This window comes from Sander lucioperca, chromosome 14 (genome assembly GCF_008315115.2).
Source record: "Sander lucioperca isolate FBNREF2018 chromosome 14, SLUC_FBN_1.2, whole genome shotgun sequence".
NCBI lineage: Eukaryota > Metazoa > Chordata > Actinopteri > Perciformes > Percidae > Sander > Sander lucioperca.
In genome coordinates, this window is record NC_050186.1 from 33107952 (window position 1) to 33131752 (window position 23801).

A 23801-nucleotide genomic window follows, 5' to 3' on the forward strand; every position below is an offset into this window, starting at 1 on the left:
GTATGGCGCAGAGCAGAGAGGCAAAGCGCAACGCAGGGACGTTCTGGAATTGGCCACGCCTTGAAAGGTCAGCGGCAACGAGGTCAAAGATGAAATAATAACTTTGAGCACAGCGCTCGGCGGCGATTCCGAGCGGTAATCGACGCCGAGGGTAGTGCTGGCCCAGTTGGGAGCCACCTCTCTCCAAATAGGAAAACAATGGAACGGCCAGCGCAGAGCAGTTCTACCGTGGATCATGTGTAGGCGACTTTAGAGTAGAGCTGGGCGTGGCCGGGTTAGCTCAGTTGGTAGAGCGGGCGCACACATATAGAGGTTTACTCCTCCACGCAGCGACCACGGGTTCAACTCCGACCTGCAGCCCTTTGGAGAATGTAATTCCCCCCTTTCTCTCCCCTTTCATGTCTTCATCTGTCCTGTGGAAATAAAGGCCTAAAATGCCCCAAAAAAAGAGTAGAGCTGGGCAATATATCGATATTTTAAGTTCGGCATTGATATAGGGGACTGGATATGGTCTCAGATTTTGGATATTGTGATATCATGATATGACGAGTGCTGTCTTCTACTGGTTTAAAGGCTGCGTTACTGTAAAGTGATGTATTTCTCTGAACTCACCAGACTGTTCTAGCTGTTTTATTATTTACCTTTACCCACTTAGTCATTGTATTGTATTGATGGTGATAATCAAAATTCTCATTGCTTTAATATTTTGTGAAAGCACCAATAGTCAACTCTACAATAAATGTGTTTGGGCAAAAACATTGTGATATTTGATTTCCTCCATATCGCCTAGCTCTACTAGAGTCACAATCCGTGTCTGATCAGACAAAGAAAAATTAATTTCCCATCTTACCTCTCAACTCCGTCCTGAGAGTAATAAATGCCATAGGTCTGCACGGCTCCTCCGGTCTCCTCGGGGGGGTGCCAGCTGAGTCGGACAAATCGGCTGGACACTAGGACAGGGACCAGGTCGCGGGGGGCAGAGGGGAGGGCAACGCCCGGGCTGGGGGACACTGGTGGGGGATCAGAGGAGGAGGAGTAAGTCAAGGGGGTGCCAGAAGGAGCAGGAGGAGGGCGAGGAAGAGGAAGGGGAGGCGTGTGTGCGGGTCTATACTGAGTGGGCGTGACCTCTGTTAACAGTTCATCCAAGGGGGTGGGGAGAAGCAGGGACAAGGAGGTGGAGGTGGAGGGAAGGTGCAGGAGGCAGAGCAAAAAAAAACAACAACCAAATAGGGAGCAAATGACAAATGAGATGAGCAGAGAAGGAACGGAAAAGACGTGAAGAGACAAGAAGGAAGAAAAAGGAGGAAGAAGAGTGGTAAAGAAGATCACAGGCAAGAAGAACGAGCATCTGAAGACTTTTTAGTCATCAATCAGAACATATCAATCATGTGAACGTAGAGATGGCTGCCTCCTCTCACATTAAATCAAAGCTGGTCAAAGTAATGGGATGATTAATGGCTGACATCTCAGTCTTGCAGATGAATTAAAACATTGAAATAGATACTTAAAAAAAATCTGGAGGTTGTTCCTTTGAGAAGTTGATAAATACTGTAGGGTTTTAGAATAACTACTTTTATAGTGGAGCTATATCTAGACTCATATAACAATTGGGAGACCAAAATTAAAGACCTGGATACTTAAATGACATCTGATCATAGGCCTTTCTATTTACACCTGGTATTATTATTATTATTATGGTTATTATTATTATTACCACCAGGTAGGGCTGGGGATTTGTCTGCCAGATAATGCGATTACGATTTCGAGATAAAAAAATTTAAGCATAGCTAATGTTTAATATTCACTGATAAAACATGTAATCCCACCATCAAAACTACTCTATATGCTTATGCAGGGATGAGAATAGGCATGCAAGATAAAAAAAAAAAATCTTGTGTATCATGTGTGCAATAAACATTACACTTAGTGAGAAAAAACTCTTGGCAGAGCATTGTGCTATCACTTCTAAGCCAAAAAATCGTGATTAATATTTTTCCCTGAATCGTGAAGGCCTAGATGAGAACATGGATATGAATGGCCAGCAATATGTGTTTTTCTTTTAATAGCCATGGGACCTTGAACACAAGCTAATGTTATAATGATACCTAAACTATTCCAATACAAAATATCAGTACTTTCTTGTAAACTGAAATGTCTGATATGTCTCAGTTCAACAGAAGCATCTAGATATAGTTTAGAAATTGTGACAGTTGTGGGTTTGGCTCATATTCTCTGCTATTGCCACTAGTTGAAAAGAAATGCACGCCAGGATCCTTCAAGTCAGCGCTGGTAATATCCTCAATAAAACATACCAAGCAAGAACACTTCAAGGTAGTTGGACTGGTATTGGATAAATAGAGGATTTTGAATTGCGGCAGTACTGAATTGTGGCATTTCACAAGTGCACAAGAACACTGTACTAAAAAAAAACGCAGGTTAAGAAAGTGTGAGAGTGTGTGATGTGTGTGAACAGCAGTGTTTACAGTAGTTCCTGCTTTTAAGTTGCCGTCAATTATACTGCTGGAGAGAACAGTCCCCAAGGCAGAAACACAGCAATAATCAATGTACCACACACACACACGGGCTGCACAATAAATCACAATTTTAATCGAAATCGCAATATGGACGGGTGCAATATCCAAATAATATGTCAAACCATTCTGAATGAAGTACTGTGGTGCTGCGGAGATGTCCCGGACTACAATTCCCATCCTACAAACCTTTGTTTGGTACAGATCCTCGCAAAATCACACTATAATAATTTCAATTTCTGTTATTTTTCAATGAATATTAGAATAATGATACAAAAAGGATCCATCCTTCAACTATCCTGAATCATTCATATCGCAATCGCATGTCGTATAGCAGTCAAAATACAAAGTAATTCAATATCTTCCTCATATCGTGCAGCCTACACACTCACACACACACACACACACACACACACACACACACACACACACACGCTTAGTGCGTGGCACTATCTTTGTGGGGACCCGTCATTGACATAATGCATTCCCTAGCCCCTTACCCTAACCTTAACCATCAAAACTAAATGCCTAACCTTAACCCTTACCCTCACCCTAACCATAACCTAATTCTAACCCTAATCCTAAAACCAAGTCTTAACCCTCAAACAGCCCTTTAAAGTTGTGGGGTCCAGCATTTTGGCCCCACAAAGCTGTCCAGACCCCACAAGTATACTGTATTCACAGTTTTTGGACCCCACGAATATAGTTAAACAAGAACACACACACACACACACACACACACACACAGTGCATGGTACTATCTTCGTGGGGATCCGTCCTCCGACATAATGCATTCCCTAGCCCCTTACCCTAACCTTAACCATCACAACTAAATGCCTAACCTTAACCCCACGAATATAGTTAAACAAGAACACACACACACACACACACACACACACACACTTAGTGCGTGGCACTATCTTTGTGGGGACCCGTCATTGACATAATGCATTCCCTAGCCCCTTAACCTAACCTTAACCATCACAACTAAATGCCTAACCTTAACCCTTACCCTCACCCTAACCATAACCTAATTCTAACCCTAATCCTAAAACCAAGTCTTAACCCTCAAACAGCCCTTTAAAGTTGTGGGGTCCAGCATTTTGGCCCCACAAAGCTGTCCAGACCACACAAGTATACTGTATTCACAGTTTTTGGACCCCACGAATATAGTTAAACAAGAACACACACACACACACAGTGCATGGTACTATCTTCGTGGGGAACTGTCCTCCGGTATAATGCATTCCCTAGCCCCTTACCCTAACCTTAACCATCACAACTAAATGCCTAACCTTAACCCCACGAATATAGTTAAACAAGAACACAGACACACACACACACACACACACACACACACACACACACACAGATGATTATCTAAAACCAAACAATCAACCAATCAACTCTATTCTCTTCTCCTTGTCTTCTCTCCTCGTCTTCTTTCCTCCTCTCCTTCATAAGCTGAGAGAAATCCAATCTATCCCTGGGGTCAACCGTTGTGACTCTCCACAGAGACTAAAGGCTTGTGGCATGTCTGGTACTTGTCAATAAAGCTTCATTGAACACCCACATTTTACACTACATGACGGGATTTGAAGGAGAGAAGAGAAGAGCGGAAAGAGGGGTAGATAAGGGAGAGGGAAAAGAAGATGATGGAAGAAAACTAAGTGTAGATAAAGGAAGAGAAAGAGGAAAGAGGAGGAAAAGGGGAAGGAAGAAAAAGAGCAGGAGATGGACAGGAAAACAGCCCTTTAAAGTTGTGGGGTCCAGCATTTTGGCCCCACAAAGCTGTCCAGACCCCACAAGTATACTGTATTCACAGTTTTTGGACCCCACGAATATAGTTAAACAAGAACACACACACACACACACACAGTGCATGGTACTATCTTCGTGGGGATCCGTCCTCCGACATAATGCATTCCCTAGCCCCTTACCCTAACCTTAACCATCACAACTAAATGCCTAACCTTAACCCCACGAATATAGTTAAACAAGAACACACACACACACACACACACACACACACACACACACACACACACACACACACACACACAGATGATTATCTAAAACCAAACAATCAACCAATCAACTCTATTCTCTTCTCCTTGTCTTCTCTCCTCGTCTTCTTTCCTCCTCTCCTTCATAAGCTGAGAGAAATCCAATCTATCCCTGGGGTCAACCGTTGTGACTCTCCACAGAGACTAAAGGCTTGTGGCATGTCTGGTACTTGTCAATAAAGCTTCATTGAACACCCACATTTTACACTACATGACGGGATTTGAAGGAGAGAAGAGCGGAAAGAGGGGTAGATAAGGGAGAGGGAAAAGAAGATGATGGAAGAAAACTAAGTGTAGATAAAGGAAGAGAAAGAGGAAAGAGGAGGAAAAGGGGAAGGAAGAAAAAGAGCAGGAGATGGACAGGAAAAAAAGAGGATATAGCAGGAAATAAAGAGAGAACCAGGAGGAAGAAGAAGTAGACAAGGAGGAGGACATATAGGAAGAAAAAGAGTAGATTTAGGAAATAAAAGAAGATAAAGATAAAGAAGTTGTGGGAGAAAAACAGGAGAGAGGGGAGAAGGAGAGGGAAAAGAGGCTTGGAGCTGGAAACAAAGGAGTGTTAACACACCTACTCGCGTCTCTGTGAAATGAGATTTCGGGGTGTGAAGGGCGGATTGGTTGCTGCTCGGTGACCCGGGCCCAGAAACCGAGCCGGCGCTGAGCAGTAAAGCGTTACTCTTTGCCGCAAATTGACGGCTGGGCTAAATAATAGAGTCAGACACCACAGAAAAAGAGCCAGAAAACAATCTGAATAAGTGTTGAAAATAACACTGCAGTCTGCCCGACGACCAATTATACCTGCGACGTGAACGTGCGCGTGCACACACCCACACACACACACACACACACACACACTCTCCGGGTTTTTTTTCCATCACTCTGTCCATTTTCTACAAGCTGTTCTGCATTTATATTGTTTCTGCTGCCTGAATGATCTTTAGGGGAGTCTGGTTTCTACAAGAAATGTGATTTTGTGTGTGTGTGTGTGTGTGTTTGTGTGTGTGTGTCCGCGTGTGTGCGTGTTTGTGAGAGAGAGAGAGAGAGAGAGAGAGAGTGAGAGTGTGTGTGTGTGTGTGTGTGTGTGTGTGTGTGTGTGTTTGCAAAAAAGAATGCACTGGAAGCTTATACATAAATGGACAAAACACCATGTACTATGTTTCTACTGGCTTCCAAAATATGCAGGCTACACAACAATAGAGGATCTAGATATAGTATACACCTTATAAATAAATAAAATATATACATATATTTATACGTATGCTTTTACAATAACCTCTGTCTGGGTTTATTATGTATAACAGTCAGTTTAGACTGCAATTATATTGCTATATTTAACTTTTTAATGACATTTCATATGAAAGAAGGTACAGAAACATTGAGTAAACAAGACATTTTCTCCCTCCCGGTTTTGAAATTTAAAAAGTGCATACAATGCATTATAATGCATTATTATAAAACATTAAGACAACACTAAATTATTAAGGACCAATCAGTAACAAAGTCTTTATAAAGTAATGCTACTTGAGCTGTAAATGCACAGAGCTTCAGGGCTTTTATCTACAATTTCACACACAACTCTACAGTCTGAAGTGCTTTCTGTTTGATTCAGGAGTCTTCTAGCATCCGTTCATCCGATATCAGAGACGGTTTAGAACCGAGACTCCCCAGCTCAGAGTAGTTTCCTGTGTCTGTGTAACGTGGCCTCCGCCACCACTCTTTAGGAGACTAGCAGCAGGTCCTGAGTGTGTTAATTCCAATAGGAGGAGTGAACGTGAACACAGATTATGAGCGATTCTTTTGCCCCATAGTCACCAAAAATATTGGAGCCATTTTTCACAAGCCACATATCTCCAGAACATTCTGACACTAAAATTACATTTTTTAGACGAACACATAGGAAAAAATGAACTTTGTTTTGGACCTGTTTCTCTCTCAGGACCAAACTCTTGCGAGATCTGGCAACACAGAGAAGCTAACGTCAGCTAACGTTTGTGAACGCCCTAACAAAACTAATCTCCATGATGCTGAATGTGTCTTTTAGCTGTGTAAATATCTATGGTTAGCAAAAGAACATATTAATAAACACAACATTTCTCAAGAGCAATTTTTGAAGGGGACACAAACAATACAGCCAAAATTGTACAGTAAGCTGGCAAACTATTTTATTACCTTTAAACACCGGAGGAAGTGATTCTTTTCTCTAATATAGATGATGCTGAACTGAGAATTGAACCCCCTAGCAAGAAAGCTAACGTTAGATAACTAGCCAGCCGGCTCATTTTGTGTAACCAGTAAAAGCATGTTGGGTGGAATTAGCAAGATAGCTAACTAGCCATCCATCAAGCTATTAAACAGGCTACCAAACGAGCTAGGTGACGTTATAATCGCTAACATAGAGAACCTACGGAAAAATCTTTTGCCGTGACTAATTTATTAATGACACAGCATCATCTGTATTAGAGAAAAGAATCACTTCATCCGATGTTTAAAGTGAGTAAAATAGCCTTGTCTACTTACTGGAGTTCCACAACTCGCGTTACTGAAGTGATTCAAACGTTGTTCTGCCCCACCCGGCGCTGTCTCTCCCAACACCGAAGGCACCAAACCACTGTGAGGCAAGGAAGGGGGTGCTCAAGATGTTTTTTAACTTAAAGGAACACACCGACTTATTGGGACTTTGTCTTATTCACCATATCCCCCAGAGTTAGATACGTCCATACATACCCTTCTCATCTCCGTGCGTGTCGTAACTCTGTCTGACGCACCCACCGCTAGCCTAGCTTAGCACAAATCCTGGAGGTAACCGGTTCCATCTAGCCTACTGCTCCAAATAAGTGACAAAATAACGCCGACATTTTCCTATTTACATGTTGTGATTTGTATAGTCACAGCGTGTACAAATAACAAGGTCACATGACACACAGCCATCTTCTAACCGTATACAAACTGGGAACTATTTTCTCAGAAGGCGAAGCACTGCTACTTGGGCGGAGTGATTAGTGCAACACCTGAAAAGCAACATTGTTACTCTCTGCTCCTCACCTTGTGGCTTCTCAGGTGCTGCGAGCAAATCACTCCGCCCAAGTAGCAGAAGTTGCAGTGCTTCGCCTTCTGAGAATATAGTTCCCAGTATGTATACGGTTAGAAGATGGCAATTCCAATTAGTCTAGACGGGATGTACCGAAAAAGTGAAAGTGAAGAGCATTTATGGGTACAAGTCGGGAACCGGCCTACTTTACATATTTCAAGGGTACTGAATCCAAAAAAACTGGTACCCAAGCGAAATTGTGAGTTTTTGACCTTCTGATTTGCATATCAAAATGGCCGCCAAATTGCCTATGTTGCTCAGTCGTTGGACCATTTTCACCTAGTTTTTTTGTAAGTAGGCAATCAAAGATGAGGAAATTAAGTTTCTAGATCTATAGTCTAGGGTCAGAGCAAGGATATAGTGGAGGCTCAGTGCCTTTTTTATGTATATATATATATATATATATATATATATATATATATATATATATATATATATATATATGCAAAATACCAACTTTTAAGGTGAAATTAAGCATTATTTGTGTCATTTTTTAAGGTCGACATAAATATTCAATCAATATCACTCTTAAATGTTCCCAGTGTATATATGATATGTGATGTATTCCATATTACATAATAACTAAGAAAAACACCATGGCAAGTTGTCTGAGAGTTCATTTTGTTATGCAAACAAAGCATTTATGCTCTTAATTCAAACATCGAAAAACCCAAGTGAATAGGGAAAAAAACACCATGAAACTTCCCTTGAACAGATCTACAGATCACATCTTGTTTCTGTATATTTTCTTCATGTTTGTAGCTTAATTGCTTTGCTTTCATCTGTCTTCTTCTGTAAGTTCCATAGGTCACTGCGCATTTCTGTATATTTCCTTTGGAGTCTAGCTTTCTTTTATTATATTAGTCCTACAGATCACATCTTGTTTCTGTATATTTTCTTTCACGTTTGTAGCTAATTGCTTTGCTTTTTTCTGTTAGATTTTTAGTTCTGTAGTTTACTCCCTCTGTAAATTGTTTTTGGAAAATTGCAGGGGGAGCACTGCCCCCCCTGGCGGCTGAAGCGGGTAATTGCATTGTTTCATGGCATGACCAGATATTTTATAAATATTTTAAATAACACAAAACAACTAAATGGTGGTAGGTAATACATCTGATTTCATATAGGCTAGGCCTACTGCTTTAGTAAAAAATAATACATTTTTTCAGGGCTCTGGCTCTCACCTGAGACCATTGTCGACACATATGCAGGACGCAAAAAACTAAAATTACTGTTGCACTAGTCTGGACATCTTACCGTGCCAACGTTGTAATAAAGGTTTCCTAAATGCCATGTATATAAATTTGCTGTCAACTTCCTAATTGATTGCGTGTTTTGTGTAGATTTGGACTTTTATACGTTTTTATTCCACATTGTTTAAACGGCGAAGTGGATCTCCTGATCGCTGTGGATTACTTTTTTTTTCGTGTCATTGGATTACGGCAAAATACGGATCTTTTTTCTTAACGTGTCTAACGGAGAGGCATCTCAACAGACTGGAGGTCCAACACTGATTGTTCACTGTTACATTTTAGTTGAATTTAAGTGTCGGGGCAGTTTGCCACCGTCTGTCTATTGCATTTCAAGACAGCCGTGCTGCGATTGGATTTCATAAGGGCGAGTTGTTAAATTGTTACAATGTAATTTAAAATCTTCTTTAAAAATAAACATATGTTTATTTGGCATGTTTGTTTTGTCCATATGTGCTCGTGCTGTGTTCCCCAAGTGGTAGGCCAGGTCTCAGCTTTTACAATGATTTTTTTTTTTTTTTTTTGCCCCCCCTGGCTCGAATGTCAAACTCCGCTTATGAGTATTTCTTTCTACAGTCCTTTTCCAAGTTATTTGGTTACCCCTTGCCTTGGTATACTTGAGGACTACAACTCCACATTTAAACAAGGACATTGGTCATCACTCTGACATGCACACATTGCAGTGCATAACAGCCCTGATTTTCGGCATTTGCACTGGCATGTTGTGCATTGTTTTTTACAGGCACACAGGATCATTTCCAGGCAACTTTCAGGTATTGGATTCTGTGACATAAGAATGGGCTGTAGTCCTGAATCGCCATGTTTCCATCCCATGTTCAAGGGTGAAGGAAGCTCAGGTGTGGCATAGTGAGCATTTCTCCAAACCATTGCCTGGTAGTGTACTCTCAGCAGATAGAAGTGGAGCGCACCGCTTGTCGCCGGCATTGCTTCTGGTTTACCTGTCCTGGAGAAAAGTATATGCCTTGCTGCATCAACAGAGTCTGTTTTATGCACATCATATATTCTGCAGACAAAAGCCTCTGAAGATCTTTGAGTCTCCTCCGTGAGATCACCAATTCCGAGGTTGCTGAGCAATTGATGGTGCATTTTCCAGACTTTCCACGATGTACTTTTGGTGTGACTTGCAATGTATGATGTGGTATGACAACCAGTTAGTGCATGAAATGCTACAAGGCTTGGTGCTGAATCATTTGGCAGTTTGTTAAAAACAGCATCAATGGGTATATATTGTGGCTTCCTTGTGGTACCAGACAACAGCCAGAGTTTTTTACATGCTACGTGCGGGAAATGGGAAACCAGAATCACAAGCACATCAGTGTCTCTAGATGACACGACTACTGTGTCTGACTGGCAGTGCACTGCATGTAATACCAATCGGTATATATGTTTGGGGTGGAATTATAAGAAATAAACTTGTATCAACAAAGGTGGTAATCTTTAGGGCACAACTGGGAAAAAACTAGCTGGCTGTTTTTTGCCTCCAAAACTGTTAGCTAGTTTTCTCCCAGTTGCTAGCCATCTCAATATCATTGAAATACACAATTTTGACCCACTACGGTTGAAAAAGTATCATTTTGGATAAATAGGGTAATAAGTTCAATCAATAACTAAGGAATATTGACATTGTTTGTCCAAAAAACAGGAAACTTACCAAAGCGTGTGAAACTGTTACGATCCTCTTTGCTGTTACATTCACCTCAGGCAAAGGGTCCTCAGAGATGGGACTGACCATGCTATGTCCTGATCTAAATATTCAACTTGGGAAGTTTCATGGTGGTCTCTTTTTGAATATTTTTCCCTATTCACCTGAGTTTTTCTCGTCTTAGAATTTAGAGAACAAATGCTTAATTTGCATAAAAACATGAAATCTCAGACAACTTGCAATGGATTTTTTTCTTTGTTATCATGTAATATGGTGTACATCATATGTCATATCAACAGGGGAAATATCAGAGTAACATTTATTGAATATTTATGTTCACCTTAAAAATGACACATATAATGCTTAATTCCACCTTAGAAGTTGTACATTTGCATGTATATACATAAAAAAGGCAGTGAGCCTCCACTATATCCTTGCTCTGACCCTTGACTATCGATCTATCTCTCTTTCCTCATCTTGATTGCCTACTTACAAAAAAACTAGGGGGAAATGGTCCAATGAATGTGCAAGATGGGCAATTTGGTGGCCATTTTGATATGCAAATTAGAAGGTCAAAACCTCAAAATTTCGCTTGGGTACCATTTTTTTTGGACTCAGCACCCTTGAAATATGTAAGGTAGGCCGGTTCCCGACTTGTACCCATAAATGCTCCTCACTTCTCATAGAAGGCCTTTTTTCTGAAATCCGTCTAGACTAAATACCTGAACATTTTTGTCCGATACCTGAACTTGCGTTTCAGCCGATAGGTCTGAAAAAAAAATATTTGATTATGTTTTAACAGCTGTATACTACTAATCCCGTATGAATGTGATATGATTGCTAGCATTATTGTTAAACTCTTTGTGAAACATGAACAAACACAAACAATGAATGCCAAAGAACTTCCTATTAATATCCAGTTTGACAGTCAGTCATAACGGAAAAAGAGCATAAATAAACTACGTTAAAGTAGATTTTCTTCGGGGCTAAATTACAAGGTATCATATCGGTGCATAAACAAACTCTTTCCGATACCCATACCAGCATTTTAGGCGATATCGGTGATTTTTCCGATATTGGTATTGGTATCGGAACATCTCTATTCATGACTTTATTGATAAGCTTACTGTGGTAACCCATGTCACTGCTTTTTGCTAGGGCTGAGTGGGTGCTTCCATTTCGAAAAGAACGTAGATGGACTCGGCCTTTAAAACAACTTAGTTCACACTGCCGTCTTTAGTGCCAGCGCAGTAAACATTTATTAAGGGGGACTTGTGGTATAAAACAGATACAGACCAAATATCTTTCTCTCCTTATCATTTTGCCTATAAATATTCTCCATATCCCCTCTCTGCCTCACATTCTCTCTCTCTCTTTCAACCTCTGTTTATGCAGAACAAGATTGCTTCAGCTTCACTGTGATTCACATTCATACTGCCTCTCTCTCTCTCTCTCTCTCTCTCTCTCTCTCTCTCTCTCTCTCTCTCTCCTCAATTTCAGGGCTCATTTCAGCCAGCTGCCATCAAAAACGCCTGTACTACACACAAACACGCACACTCACACACACACACACACACACACACACACACACACACACACACACACACACAGACACACACACACACACACACACACGGCCCTCTAGTTTTAAATTCCTCTAAAATGGATATTTATTCCTCTAAATCTCCACCACTGTGGGTGAGTGACTAAAATCTCTAATAACCTGTGTGTGTGTGTGTGTGTGTGTGTGTGTGTGTGTGTGTGTGTGCGTGCGTGCGTGTGTGCGTGCGTGTGTGTGTGTGTGCGCGCGTGCGCGTACCGTTTGATCTCACTGACCTGAGGATGGAAACTGACTTTAATGGATGAAGTTGAATAAAGGCACGTAGAAACAAAGAAAAAAAGAGCAGATGCAAAAGGTCAAAAAGAATACTAACTATATATGTACTATAATCATATAGCATCTTCTTTTGCAACTTAGGTTTTACGTGTTTTCCCTTTGGCATTGTTTAAAGTGAGTGATACTGGTGACCTGTGCAGGATGTGTATAGCCTATCTATATCTACATACTGTATAGAGATGAAACTATGAAACTGATATTCATCTTCTCTGACTCTGGGGAAGTCAGAAACAAAAATAATGACCTAGCCCTAACCTAACGTGATTGTGAGGCATGGCGTGTGTGCGAGCAGAATGTGTGTGTTTGTGTGTGTGTGTGTTGTCTAACTTGTTGTGAAAGCCCTGGGTGTGTGTCCGTAGTTATAAAGCTGCTCATGACAGTGTGTGTCTGTGTTTGCAGTAATTCCCTATGAAAGCTGAGTGTGTGGATACAGTACATTAATTTACCTTGAAAGCTGTGTGTGTGTGTGTGTGTGTGTGTGTGTGTGTGTGTGTGTGTGTGTGTGTGTGTGTGTCAGTGCGTGCGTGCGTGCGTGTAATTTCCAGTAAAAGCTCTGTATTACAGTGCAGTAATTCCAGGTGTTTTTCCATGTCTGGAGCCCTGATGTTTTTACAGTGTGAGCAGGAAACACAGGTCACACCGCGAAGTTTGAGACCGCCATCAGTGCCAAAAACACCCTAACACACACACACACACACACACACACACACACACACACACACTGAGGTGACCGTTGAGAGCTGACCTGACAGCCTGTAATAATCAGTAGTTCGGAGTAATAATCCAACCTCCACTCTAATACGTGTTGTGTTGTCAACACACTAGTTTTTTTTTTCTTTAAATCACACCTATTATGCTGACGTCCACCACAACATAACAAACCACGAGTCCAAAATACCAGACTCCAGTGCAGCGGTAAAACAATTCCACATTTTGCCGTACAATTAATCGTCTCAGAAATAATTGCGTTTAACAACATAATTGTCTCTTTCAGTCAAATTTTTATAATATTTAGTTATTTATTACTTTTTTTAAACAAATTAAAGTTTTGAATGGATTCCAGGATTCATCTTATGGTTATATTGAATGTCATGTGACCCAGATAATGTAATAACACAAAAACATGCAACGTTACCGCAAATATGACCAATAACCGGAGTCCCCCATGAGTTCAACCAATCACAGCAGTCCCACGTGCCAGACTTTTGCGTCAGTATGTGACTCTGAGAGCCTCTGACCAAGCAGGTTGACGTAACACACCCGTACGTCGCCAAATTCATTTACTTGTTTCTGATATGAAGACGAGACGTGTGTGACTCGAACATCTCACATTTACCAACAAAATGTACAGCGACAGACCGGGCAAAACATTTCAGACCGTCCTGCCAACCTGTATCCATTTTAACATCAAAGTACGCTGTAAGGATTTTTCACTCTTAAGTTGCTGAAAGCTGTTGCTGTTTCAGTCCTGTCGTCTCTTTGCAGCGGGCGGGGCTGCTGGGAAAACTCAGCCCAGAGTAGTTCTATTCTCCCCGAAACAAGTTTCCTTTTCAGTATACCAAAAATAAATTGTTTTTGCAATTTTCACTGTCTCTCGCAACTTCATTGCAACAAAAATACAAAAGACATCGCAACTTTTATCGAAATTTTTCACAAAAGCTCCCGAAAAATCAGACATTTTGGGCCGCAACAATCTCAAAAAAAGGCCGCGAAATCCTGGAGGGACTGCTATGAATGTGTATAGAGCCATGCCAGCAACTAACAATATGACTGGTTGCTATCAAGCAATACGGCATTTAAAAGGCTATTTTTTTAAGTGGAGTCCAGCTCAGATCTCCCTCCATATAGTTCTAGTACAAACACAAAATTCAAGTATAATCCTGAAAATGCTATATAATAGTTGTCCTTTAATTCTGGACCAATATCAAAGATTGTTGTTCCCATCAGTCACTTAGACACAAAAAACATAGGAAAATAGGGTCCAGGTTGAAAAAAAATGGTAGTTACCCTTTAACTGTCATCGCTGCAATGACGCTCACTTTTTCTGGCTAAACTCCACCACTACAGCCCCTGAAAGGACCGTCATCTGGCGGTGCCTGTAGCTGGCTCGCAGTCACCTGTTGGCGGCTAAATAATTGCTGCTGGTAGCCGGCGTCCCGGAGCTCTGTAGCAGCGAAATCCAACCAGCAACTGCTGCTCAGATTTTATCGTTCTCTGGAACTATGTGTTCACGTTACAGCACTTTACTTAGTTAAAAATACTTTTATTTTAGGTATATAATATGTTGTATTGGTGAAGTAACATTGATCACTTATAATTAAGCAGAGGCAGCGATATATAGACTATACACTATATGACTCTGGGTGTGCCGTCATGCTGATTTGAGCACGTTCTAAATGTCTAGTTGACCAATCAGATTGCCTGGTCTGATCTACTTGTTGTAGCCTATAATTGGCCTAATTTTTTTCTTTAGTTTGGCAGGGGTTCCCGTTGGACACAGGGGAAACACTGATGTATGAAAATGGCAATAAGATCATTTTAAATGTATTAATTATTAATCGAATGTGCCTGAACCCAGTTCTGGATCGTTCCGGCCCACCCGAGTAGCGTTAGAGGTATGTAAACAGTGGTTCAGATGTGTTGCTCTGGACTAAATAATGAGGACATGTATGAAGACTAACTCTTATGAAGGATTTTTGCTGCCTGGTTTCACAGTGTAACGAATCCAGATTTATCCAGCTTTATCTCACTTCCTCTCATGTTTTTGCCCCAGACTCTTGCTATCTCAGCTTTCTACCAGATGTGAAGCTTTTTTTCATCTTATCTCACTCATTTTAATACCTCATGTTTTGAATAGTTTTGCTACAAAATCATGGACTGACAGGACAAGATAAAAATGAAAGAAAGGGAGTTTGAGTTGGTTGTTTGATCAAACGTGTTTTTCAAACTTTTATGGTAATGTTAAATTTGTCTGGTGCCACAGAGACTATTTCGTATTCAGTGTTGGGCCCATATAAATTTACGTGTATAACGGATACATAAATTGTTGTTTGCAACGCCATCAATTAAGAACATCTACAGTTTTTCTGTGCCTGTGCCCCATTATAAATAAGCGTGTATAGGAGCAGGAGCTGCAGTCGTCCATGAATTATCTACTACCTTGTATACAGGACCCCAAGCTGGAGGTGTCCGGATATTATCCACTGACTTGTGTAAATGAGAAAAAAACTTCAGCCGTCCAGGAATTATCCACTACCTTGTATAGACGGCTGCAAGCTGGAGGTGTCCGGATATTATCCACTGACTTGTATAAATGTGAAAAAAAACTACAGCCGTCCAGGAATCATCCACTGAGCTGCAGCCATCCAGGGATTACCCATTGCCCTGTATTAACAGGCCTGAGATGCAGGTGTCCAGGAACTACCTACTGCACTTTATTAACAGGCCTAAACTACAGCCATCCAGGGATTACCCATTGCCCTGTATTAACAGGCCTGAGATGCAGGTGTCCAGGAACTACCTACTGCACTTTATTAACAGGCCTAAACTACAGCCATCCAGGGATTACCCCCTGCCCTCTATTAACAGGCATGAGATGAAGAAGTCCAGGAATTATCCACTGCCCTGTTTAAATTAGCAAAGGCTATGATGGATGAACCTCTATAGCTACAGAGAGCAACTAAACTGGGTCAAAATTGAAAACAAAGTGAGTCTAGAGTATGAGCGATCCTTTTATATTTCCTGCTGCATCGAAAGCGTAGCAAAGCATAACCCCCCTGAGTTCCACCAGGCACGGTTGCACCGCATCTCGGCTACGCAGTGGCTCTGTTCAGTCGTCCACCATGCACCATACCACACCGGGAGCATCTCAGAAGCAGAAGTCGTGCCTGTCTGACTCGCCGATTTCATTGTTTTGGCCATTATTCTGGATATTTGTGCTTCTACCATTAAAGAAAGTAGTCTACATATTTGAATGGTTTTCTCCATTTAGTCCAGTTATGAACCACACGGATCAATGATTTGTGGCTGTGTTGTAGTTGTTATATTGTATAGTTGTTGATGTGATATATGTTGGGGAGTCTTCACAGCGTGTTTGTTTTGAAAATTGACCGAAGGCTCTAGCCCTTCCACGCCTGGCTTGTTGAAAGCCCTGCGGCGCTGTCAAAAATAGACCTGCTGCATGTTTTTAGCGGAGCAGAGCAGAGAGCCCATTCTGGCTTTTGACACACGCTGGGTCGCTACTGGTGGAATCTAGCGGTGACCCTACAGTCTGCACGACAACATAAGAACTACATACTGCAACACGTCTTTGTGAGATGCACTGTACCGTTACACCTCAAACACAAGCTAACTCTACACAAAACACTGCTGAATGGTCCTTTAAAGCAGCAGTTCCCAAACTTGTTTCCTTAAGGGACCCAGGGACACGGACACACACGGACACACACACATGGACACACACACACACACACACACACTCTTCCTCTTTTTTCCTCCTCCCGCTGAGTGATGATGAAGGGGTTGATGGGAAGGTGTTTCATCACACAGGGAATCAATGTTGGAAGTGACAACACACCCATATAAACACACACACACACACACACACACACACACACACACACACACACACACACACACACACAAACACACACACACACAGCAGGGTGACACATTTAGGCGTAGGTGGTGAGGTACAAACCTCCAACATCTAACCAATCAATACGCGAGGACGCGCGCACACACACACACACACACACACACACACACACACACACTAAATGGATGACCTTCCACTTTCTCCAATCGATAGAGGCCGACGTCGCAGAAACCTCAGTGCTATGAGAGAAGAGAAGATAAATATTTTCCTCTCATCTTCTTTCTCTCCCTCTCCTCTTTGTGGGTTTTTATGCAGAGCATGAGAGATTGTAATGGTAAAATGATTATGAGAAATGGTGTGTGTGTGTGTGTGTGTGTGTGTGTGTGTGTGTGTGTGTGTGTGTGGGGGGGGGGGTACTTTGGAGGACTGCAGGGGGTACGTAAGAGTTTTTGCTAAATGTTTTTCAGTTCCAAGGCTGTAGTTACTTCTGTCTTTTTTTTCTCCAAGTTTGTCGCTTTTTTCAAAGTTTTTGTCTCTGTTTTTGAAGTTTGTCACCTTTTTTTGAAGGTTTTGCCGTTTGTTTTGACCTGTTCTTGCCTTTCTTCCTTACTTTTTTCTACTGTCTTTTTTCGTCTAAGTTTGTCTCTTTTTTCAAAGTTTTTGTCACTTTTTTTCTAAGTCTGTCGCTTATTAGAATTGTTTGTCCCTTTTGTCGCCCTAGTGTTGCCTTCGTTCTTTCTACCGTTTTTTTTTTAGAAGTTTTTATTACTATTTTCAACCTGTTCTCGCCTTCCTTCCTTCTTTCTACCGTCTTTTTCCAAGGTTTTGTCTCCTTTTTTCATCATTATCTAAATGTTCTCCAGGTCCAAGGCTGTTGTTTAGTAAATCTATCGCTGACATCGCTGTATTCTTCCTCTTTATAGAGACAACAATTATTTTTATTAACAATTTTTTGCTCAGGGGCCTCTGCATTCTAAATCTGTACCTGGGTACATGGCTTAAAAAAACTGTTCAAAGGGGGAACATTATTGAAAAAAAGCTTGAGAACCACTGTGTTAGAGCTGTGTTTGCTGAAAAAGGGACACCATGCATGTGAGGTGGGGAAGGTATAAAAGACAAATGAATGCAAAAAAATGTCAGCAAATGAGCCATGAACCAAAAAGGAACCTCCATACTCAAGAGAAGACTATCCGTTCTATGCGTTATATTAGAGCTTGCCGACAGTCCCACCTCTCCAGACAACCAAAGAAATAGCAAGGACCAACATCTGGAAAGATGAATGGAACCAGCTAAACACACACGAGCCCAGGACTGGATGGAGAGAGGAATCACCCCGACTGAATGTCTCGCCAGCGGGCACGGCCTCCCATGGCTAACCTGGAAGACCCTCAACAGACTAAGAGTGGAACAGGGAAGCTACAAAGCACTGATGAATGCATGGAACCACCAGACAGAAGACACATGCAGCTGTGGAGCAGTACAGACAATGTCCCACCTACTGGAGAGTGAAAACACCCCCCCAGTGCAGCCCCCCAGGACCTGGCTGAACCGACCCTATCAGCTGTGACCTGCGCCAGATATTGGAAGAACGACATCTGAAATTGCAACGGACTCAAAGAAGATTAGAGCTTAAAGCTCCACTTTGAACAGACGTGAAGCCAAAGTAAGTTCGCTGTGCTTAGGTCTGGAATTTTCCAATACAGGTTTTGAGCTTGAATGCAGCATCGTAGCAGAGTTATCGATCAGTCTGGACGTTTCACTGACTTCACACACAAAAGGACGACAAATGCAGACAAAATATCGAGGTTTCAGAGTGGGCAAAGATAAGAAATGATTATGGAAGGCTTTTTATTACATATGGTTTCTATATGAATCCTAAAGCATTGTTATTTTGCAGTGATTAATGATTACATTAGGATTATAAAATATCCAATCAATCAGTAAACATATAGACAGGAGAGGGATGCTGTGGAGAACGAGCCTTGTGTGTTGGCCAACTGGTCAGAAAACACACACACACACACACACACACACACACACACACACACAGACACACACACACACACACACACACACACACACACACACACACACACACACACAGACACACACACACACACACACACACACACACACACACACACACACACTCATCTGGGTAAAGGATGGGAGAGGAGAGGAGGCTACCATCACCATGGCAACAGACAGAGACTCCCACACTTGCACCTTCCGAACACACACACACACTCCTGTTGAGTGGGGGTAGAGTACAGTGTGTGTGTGTGTGTGTGTGTGGAGAGAGAGAGAGCGCACAGGTGACGGAGTAAAAGCATTTCTGTGTGTGAGAGATAAGGTAAGTGTGTGTGTGTGTGTGTGTGTGTGTGTGTGTGTGTGTGTGTGTGTGTGTTTGTGTGATGGGTTTGCTAAGGTCAGACGCTCACTGTGGAATACAAATCTGTCATGGCTGACACACTTCCTCCTCTCTCTCTTCCTCGCCCTGCCCTTCGCTTGACCCTACCGTCGTTCACTCTCTCTTTTATCTCTCTCTCTCTCCATCCATCCATATCCCCCCTCTATCTCTTCTACAGAATTGTGTTGAGTGATTTCATTTCATCTCCTGTCCTCTCTCTTTTTATTCTTTTCTCTTCTTTCTCCTTTGCCCTTCTTTTTCTGTCTCTCATTCTCCATCCGTCCTGATCCTCCCTCTTCTCTTTCAGCAGCCTGAAAATGATCTGGCATGACTATCTCTCTCTGTCTTTTTCTCTCTCTCTCAGTCTTTCTCTCTATGTCTCTCTCTCAGTCTCTCTCTCTCTCTCTCTCTCTCTGTAAATGTCACCTTACTTCCATTAGGGCTGTTCAAACAGAAGAAGAGAGCATGAAAAGAATAGAAGAGCGAACATATTTAATAAAAGGGAGATGCTCTATTTAACAGGAGAGAGAAAGGAAATGAAAAAGAAGTACATACTTGTTTCCTGTATATCGGTAGTTTAATTTAAAAGACATATAGACACTTTATGATCCATTTCTGTGTAAAAGGGCAGCACACAGCTCGCATAAAACATATAAATAGAAGACGGTCCTGTTTTTATGCTTGTAGAGTGTTTCTCCGTGGCACATACGCACCACCTGCTGCTTTCTGCCCGGTGTCGCCAGCTTCATTGATTATAGTGAAAGCGTAGTTAGTTAGTAAGTTACGCGTGCAATGTAGCCAGCCTAGCCTGGATGCCAGCCGAACTTAGCCCCGACCATAACATTTGAGGTCGGGAAGTTCGGTCTGGACTTGATCCGTTGCGGAGCAACTATGCTTGGACCAGAGCTGTTTGGACCAATCAAATTCAATCCAATCAAAGACCTTTTTAAGGCCATTATGATCCCCGATTTCCTCATTGGCATAATAGGACTGGGGTCTAGAGCGGCTGCAATAGAAGTTGCATGTCGGTCTCATTTGTAGTCATGATACAGCGAATTGTATTTGGACTAGCGACAGAAAGAACTACAACACCACGGATTCTAAAGCGCTGCAAGAACATTTCAATGAGCGTTAGAGGGAGCGTTGACGTAGGGAAATTAAGACGTGTTGAAACACTTTTAAGAACCTAGAACACAATACTTTAGTGAATTTAAGACCTTTTAAGGCCTTTTAAGACCCAGAGAAAACCCCTGACACAGCATTTTAATTCTTTTTATCATTTTACCTTGAAGGGGCGCTATTCAGTTTTGGCCATTTCTTCACTGTTTTCTGGCTTTTTGCTCACAGGTTTCTCTATGGAGCCCCCCCCTACAGGTTTCTCTATAGAGCCCCCCCCTACAGGTTTCTCTACAGAGCCCCCCTACAGGTTTCTCTATAGAGCCCCCCCTACAGGTTTCTCTATAGAGCCCCCCCTACAGCTCCTATGTTTACTCGTGTCTGACTCCTCTCTCGGTCAGTCTGCCGTTTCCTCTTTCTCTGTTCCTCTGAACAATGCTTTCCTAGCTTTCTGCTTCTTGTTTGCCGGCTCAGCCATGACGATAGTGTGAAAAACTCCATCGCTACCTTGTTAGCCGGTTCCTGAATGGGTGTATGTGTGTAGTGCCGTGAAGCAATTCATTACATTGCAAGACCTGATATCACGCCATACTTCCTGACGCTGAGGCCGGCGGCTTGCCGGCCGAAAGTCGCTCCCAGGCGCTAGGGGTGAGCGAGACGACCACCATTCAACTCAAAAAAAGTCATAAAACCATTCCAATGACTCCAAAGCTGTTCAGTTAAGGTCAATTAAGCTAACAAAACTGCATATTTCCCCTCTAATAATGGATAGCATGAAAGCCAATTACATTTTCAATTCCATCCTAATTCCACATAATCTGTGTGTTGTGACTGGTTCAAGGAAGAAATGTACGTCAGTCCAACAGATGTCCAACTTTGAAATTATCATCGTGAATCACTTTGTGATCAGAACACAAAAGGGCTAAACATTAAAAAAAGGCCCTTGCCAAAAAAGACGGAGGGACAGATCAAATGAAAACGGGACAGCAAAGGGTGAAAACAAAGAAGAGTGGTTTTCATCGGGGCTAAACAACGGGCAGATAAAACACTGAGAACCCCTTGTTATTCACTGGAGGACAGCCAGCTGACAGGCTGCTGCAAATTATGCTGAGCTACTCAAAGAGGGAGGCAGGAAGAAAGGAAGGAAGGAAACAAGAAAGGAAATACAAATAAAGAACGACAAAGGGAAGGAGGGAAATAATTCAAGTCAAAAAGGAACCAATTAGAAAAAGAAGAGAGGGAACAATTAAAGTCCTGGACGTAGTAGACAACAAGGACATATGGAGTAAAAGAGAAGATGAACCAAGGGACCAAGTAGGCAAAGATGTGAACAAGAAAGGAAAGCGAAGCAGGACACAAAGAAAGAATGAAGAAAGGAAAGAAGGGAGGGAAGAAGGAAAGAAGAAAAGACGGAAAGAAGGAAGGAAGGACAGAAGGAAAGGAAGGAAGTTGGATAGGTAGTAGGGTGTTACCCTGAATCCAACTCTTAGGGCTCCATCTTGCACCCGGCACAAGGCAAAGCCCGACGCGAGTGTCTTTGCTAGTCTAAGTCTAAGTTTCCCGTCCAGCGCCCACGTCGTTTAAATAGCAAATGCACCTGCACCCATCTGTGCGCCCATGGGCGTGCTGGTCTTAAGCCTACTACACACCAAGCCGATAATCGGCCGCTGGACAGTCTGGTGAGGTTGGTGACTCGAGTCTGTTCGGTTTGTTCCGTGCCGCCGTCCGTCCGAGGGGCCGTCGGCTTTCATTTTGGCCGATTTGACATGTATAATCGGTGGGGCAGGCACTGCCGGCAGTCGGACTCAAATGACCCATCTAATTGGTGGAGAGCTAACCCGGAAACAAGGAGCGGAATGAGCGTGACTACAGCCTCTCAAAATCTGATGAAAATCTTTTAAACTGACCTTTGTTGATCTGAAATGAAGACAGATTCAGCAACTGCACAGCCTATTTCTCACTTAAAATGTTTTCAGAAACATGTTTCGGTGAACTATTTTGGTACAATATGAGATCGTATTCTGAACAAGCCGCCATGACAGACAGTACAGATTAGCGCCGCCTGCTGTTATGGAGACGTATTACGTCTCGTCTCTTTGGTGTGTTCTGAGGCACTTTTTTGACCAACTTGGGGAGACTGATCAGTCCAACTGCCTTTTCTGTCGAGTGTCGGCCATCTGGTCTGTGTGTCTGGGCCTTTACAGGGCGGTGTGTTCAGTTACATTCTGGGCGTATTGCTATCTTCAGGCAGTGGGAAGTGATCGCGCCATTGACCAACAAAAACCTGATCTAAAGTCAATAGCACAGCATTTCATTGTTATTTTAACAGCAAATTAGTAAAATGCACCTAGGCTCGTGCACAGCGCGCACACACACTATGCTTGTTACACACACACACAGGGACGCGCAGCAGCACACAAACACGCAGAAGATTAAAAATAAAAATATTACGGTGTAAATCCTCCATCATAATAGCAATGCTCCAAGGTCCAAACACACCTGGCTTTTAAAGGGAATGGGAGATGATCTCTGATTGGTTTATTGCATGTTACGCCCTAAACACACCTCTGATTAATGAAGACACTAAGTACAACCCTTTAGAACCATGCGCCCGGCGCACGGACTAGCAAAAGTGGATTTGGACACGCCCTAAAAACGCACCTGCACCAGGCGCAAAACATGTTAAAAAACTAAATAATACACTGAAATTTAACCTCACAGTTTTTAAACATTTAAGAAACTCTCTTATTATTGAGGCATCCAATACCTATTTAAATGCAATGATTCTTCCACATTTGTGTACTGCATGACAAGTTGGTCTCAGGCAGGTAAAACAGCCTCAGGACTACTTGAATCATTATGTATAGCTGCCTTTGAAGCTTTAGTGCGTGACTTTTCGGATATTAATGAACGTTACATTCAAGCCATTGCCGAATGAGTTGCTTCAAAGCTAAGTAAGACTATCAGCTCCACACAACTCTCTCTGGATTTCTCAGTGTGACTATGTTCAGAAGATTGGGTCGTTCGGCGACTTTCGCGCGCAGAAACTCAAGTGAAGATAATCATAATGATCTCTTCTGAAGAGTCCATGTTTTTTTTGGTGTCCTCCTTGGCTACTAGCAACTGTGTGGAGGAGGGGTGGGGGCGCGTGCCCGATCACGGATGGCTTGTATCATGTGGTAGAGC

The 23801-nt window shown here is 42.3% G+C and overlaps 1 protein-coding gene across 1 annotated transcript in view; it reads right to left on the bottom strand.

Annotated features, from left to right (window-relative positions):
- dcc (DCC netrin 1 receptor) overlaps positions 1 to 23801 on the bottom strand; it is a 217608-nt gene that overhangs the window by 136840 nt on the left and 56967 nt on the right. The window contains exon 7 of the mRNA XM_031287325.2: positions 851 to 1010. Within this exon, the coding sequence (XP_031143185.2) occupies positions 851 to 1010 (160 nt within the window). The remainder of the gene's footprint in view (positions 1 to 850; positions 1011 to 23801) is intronic.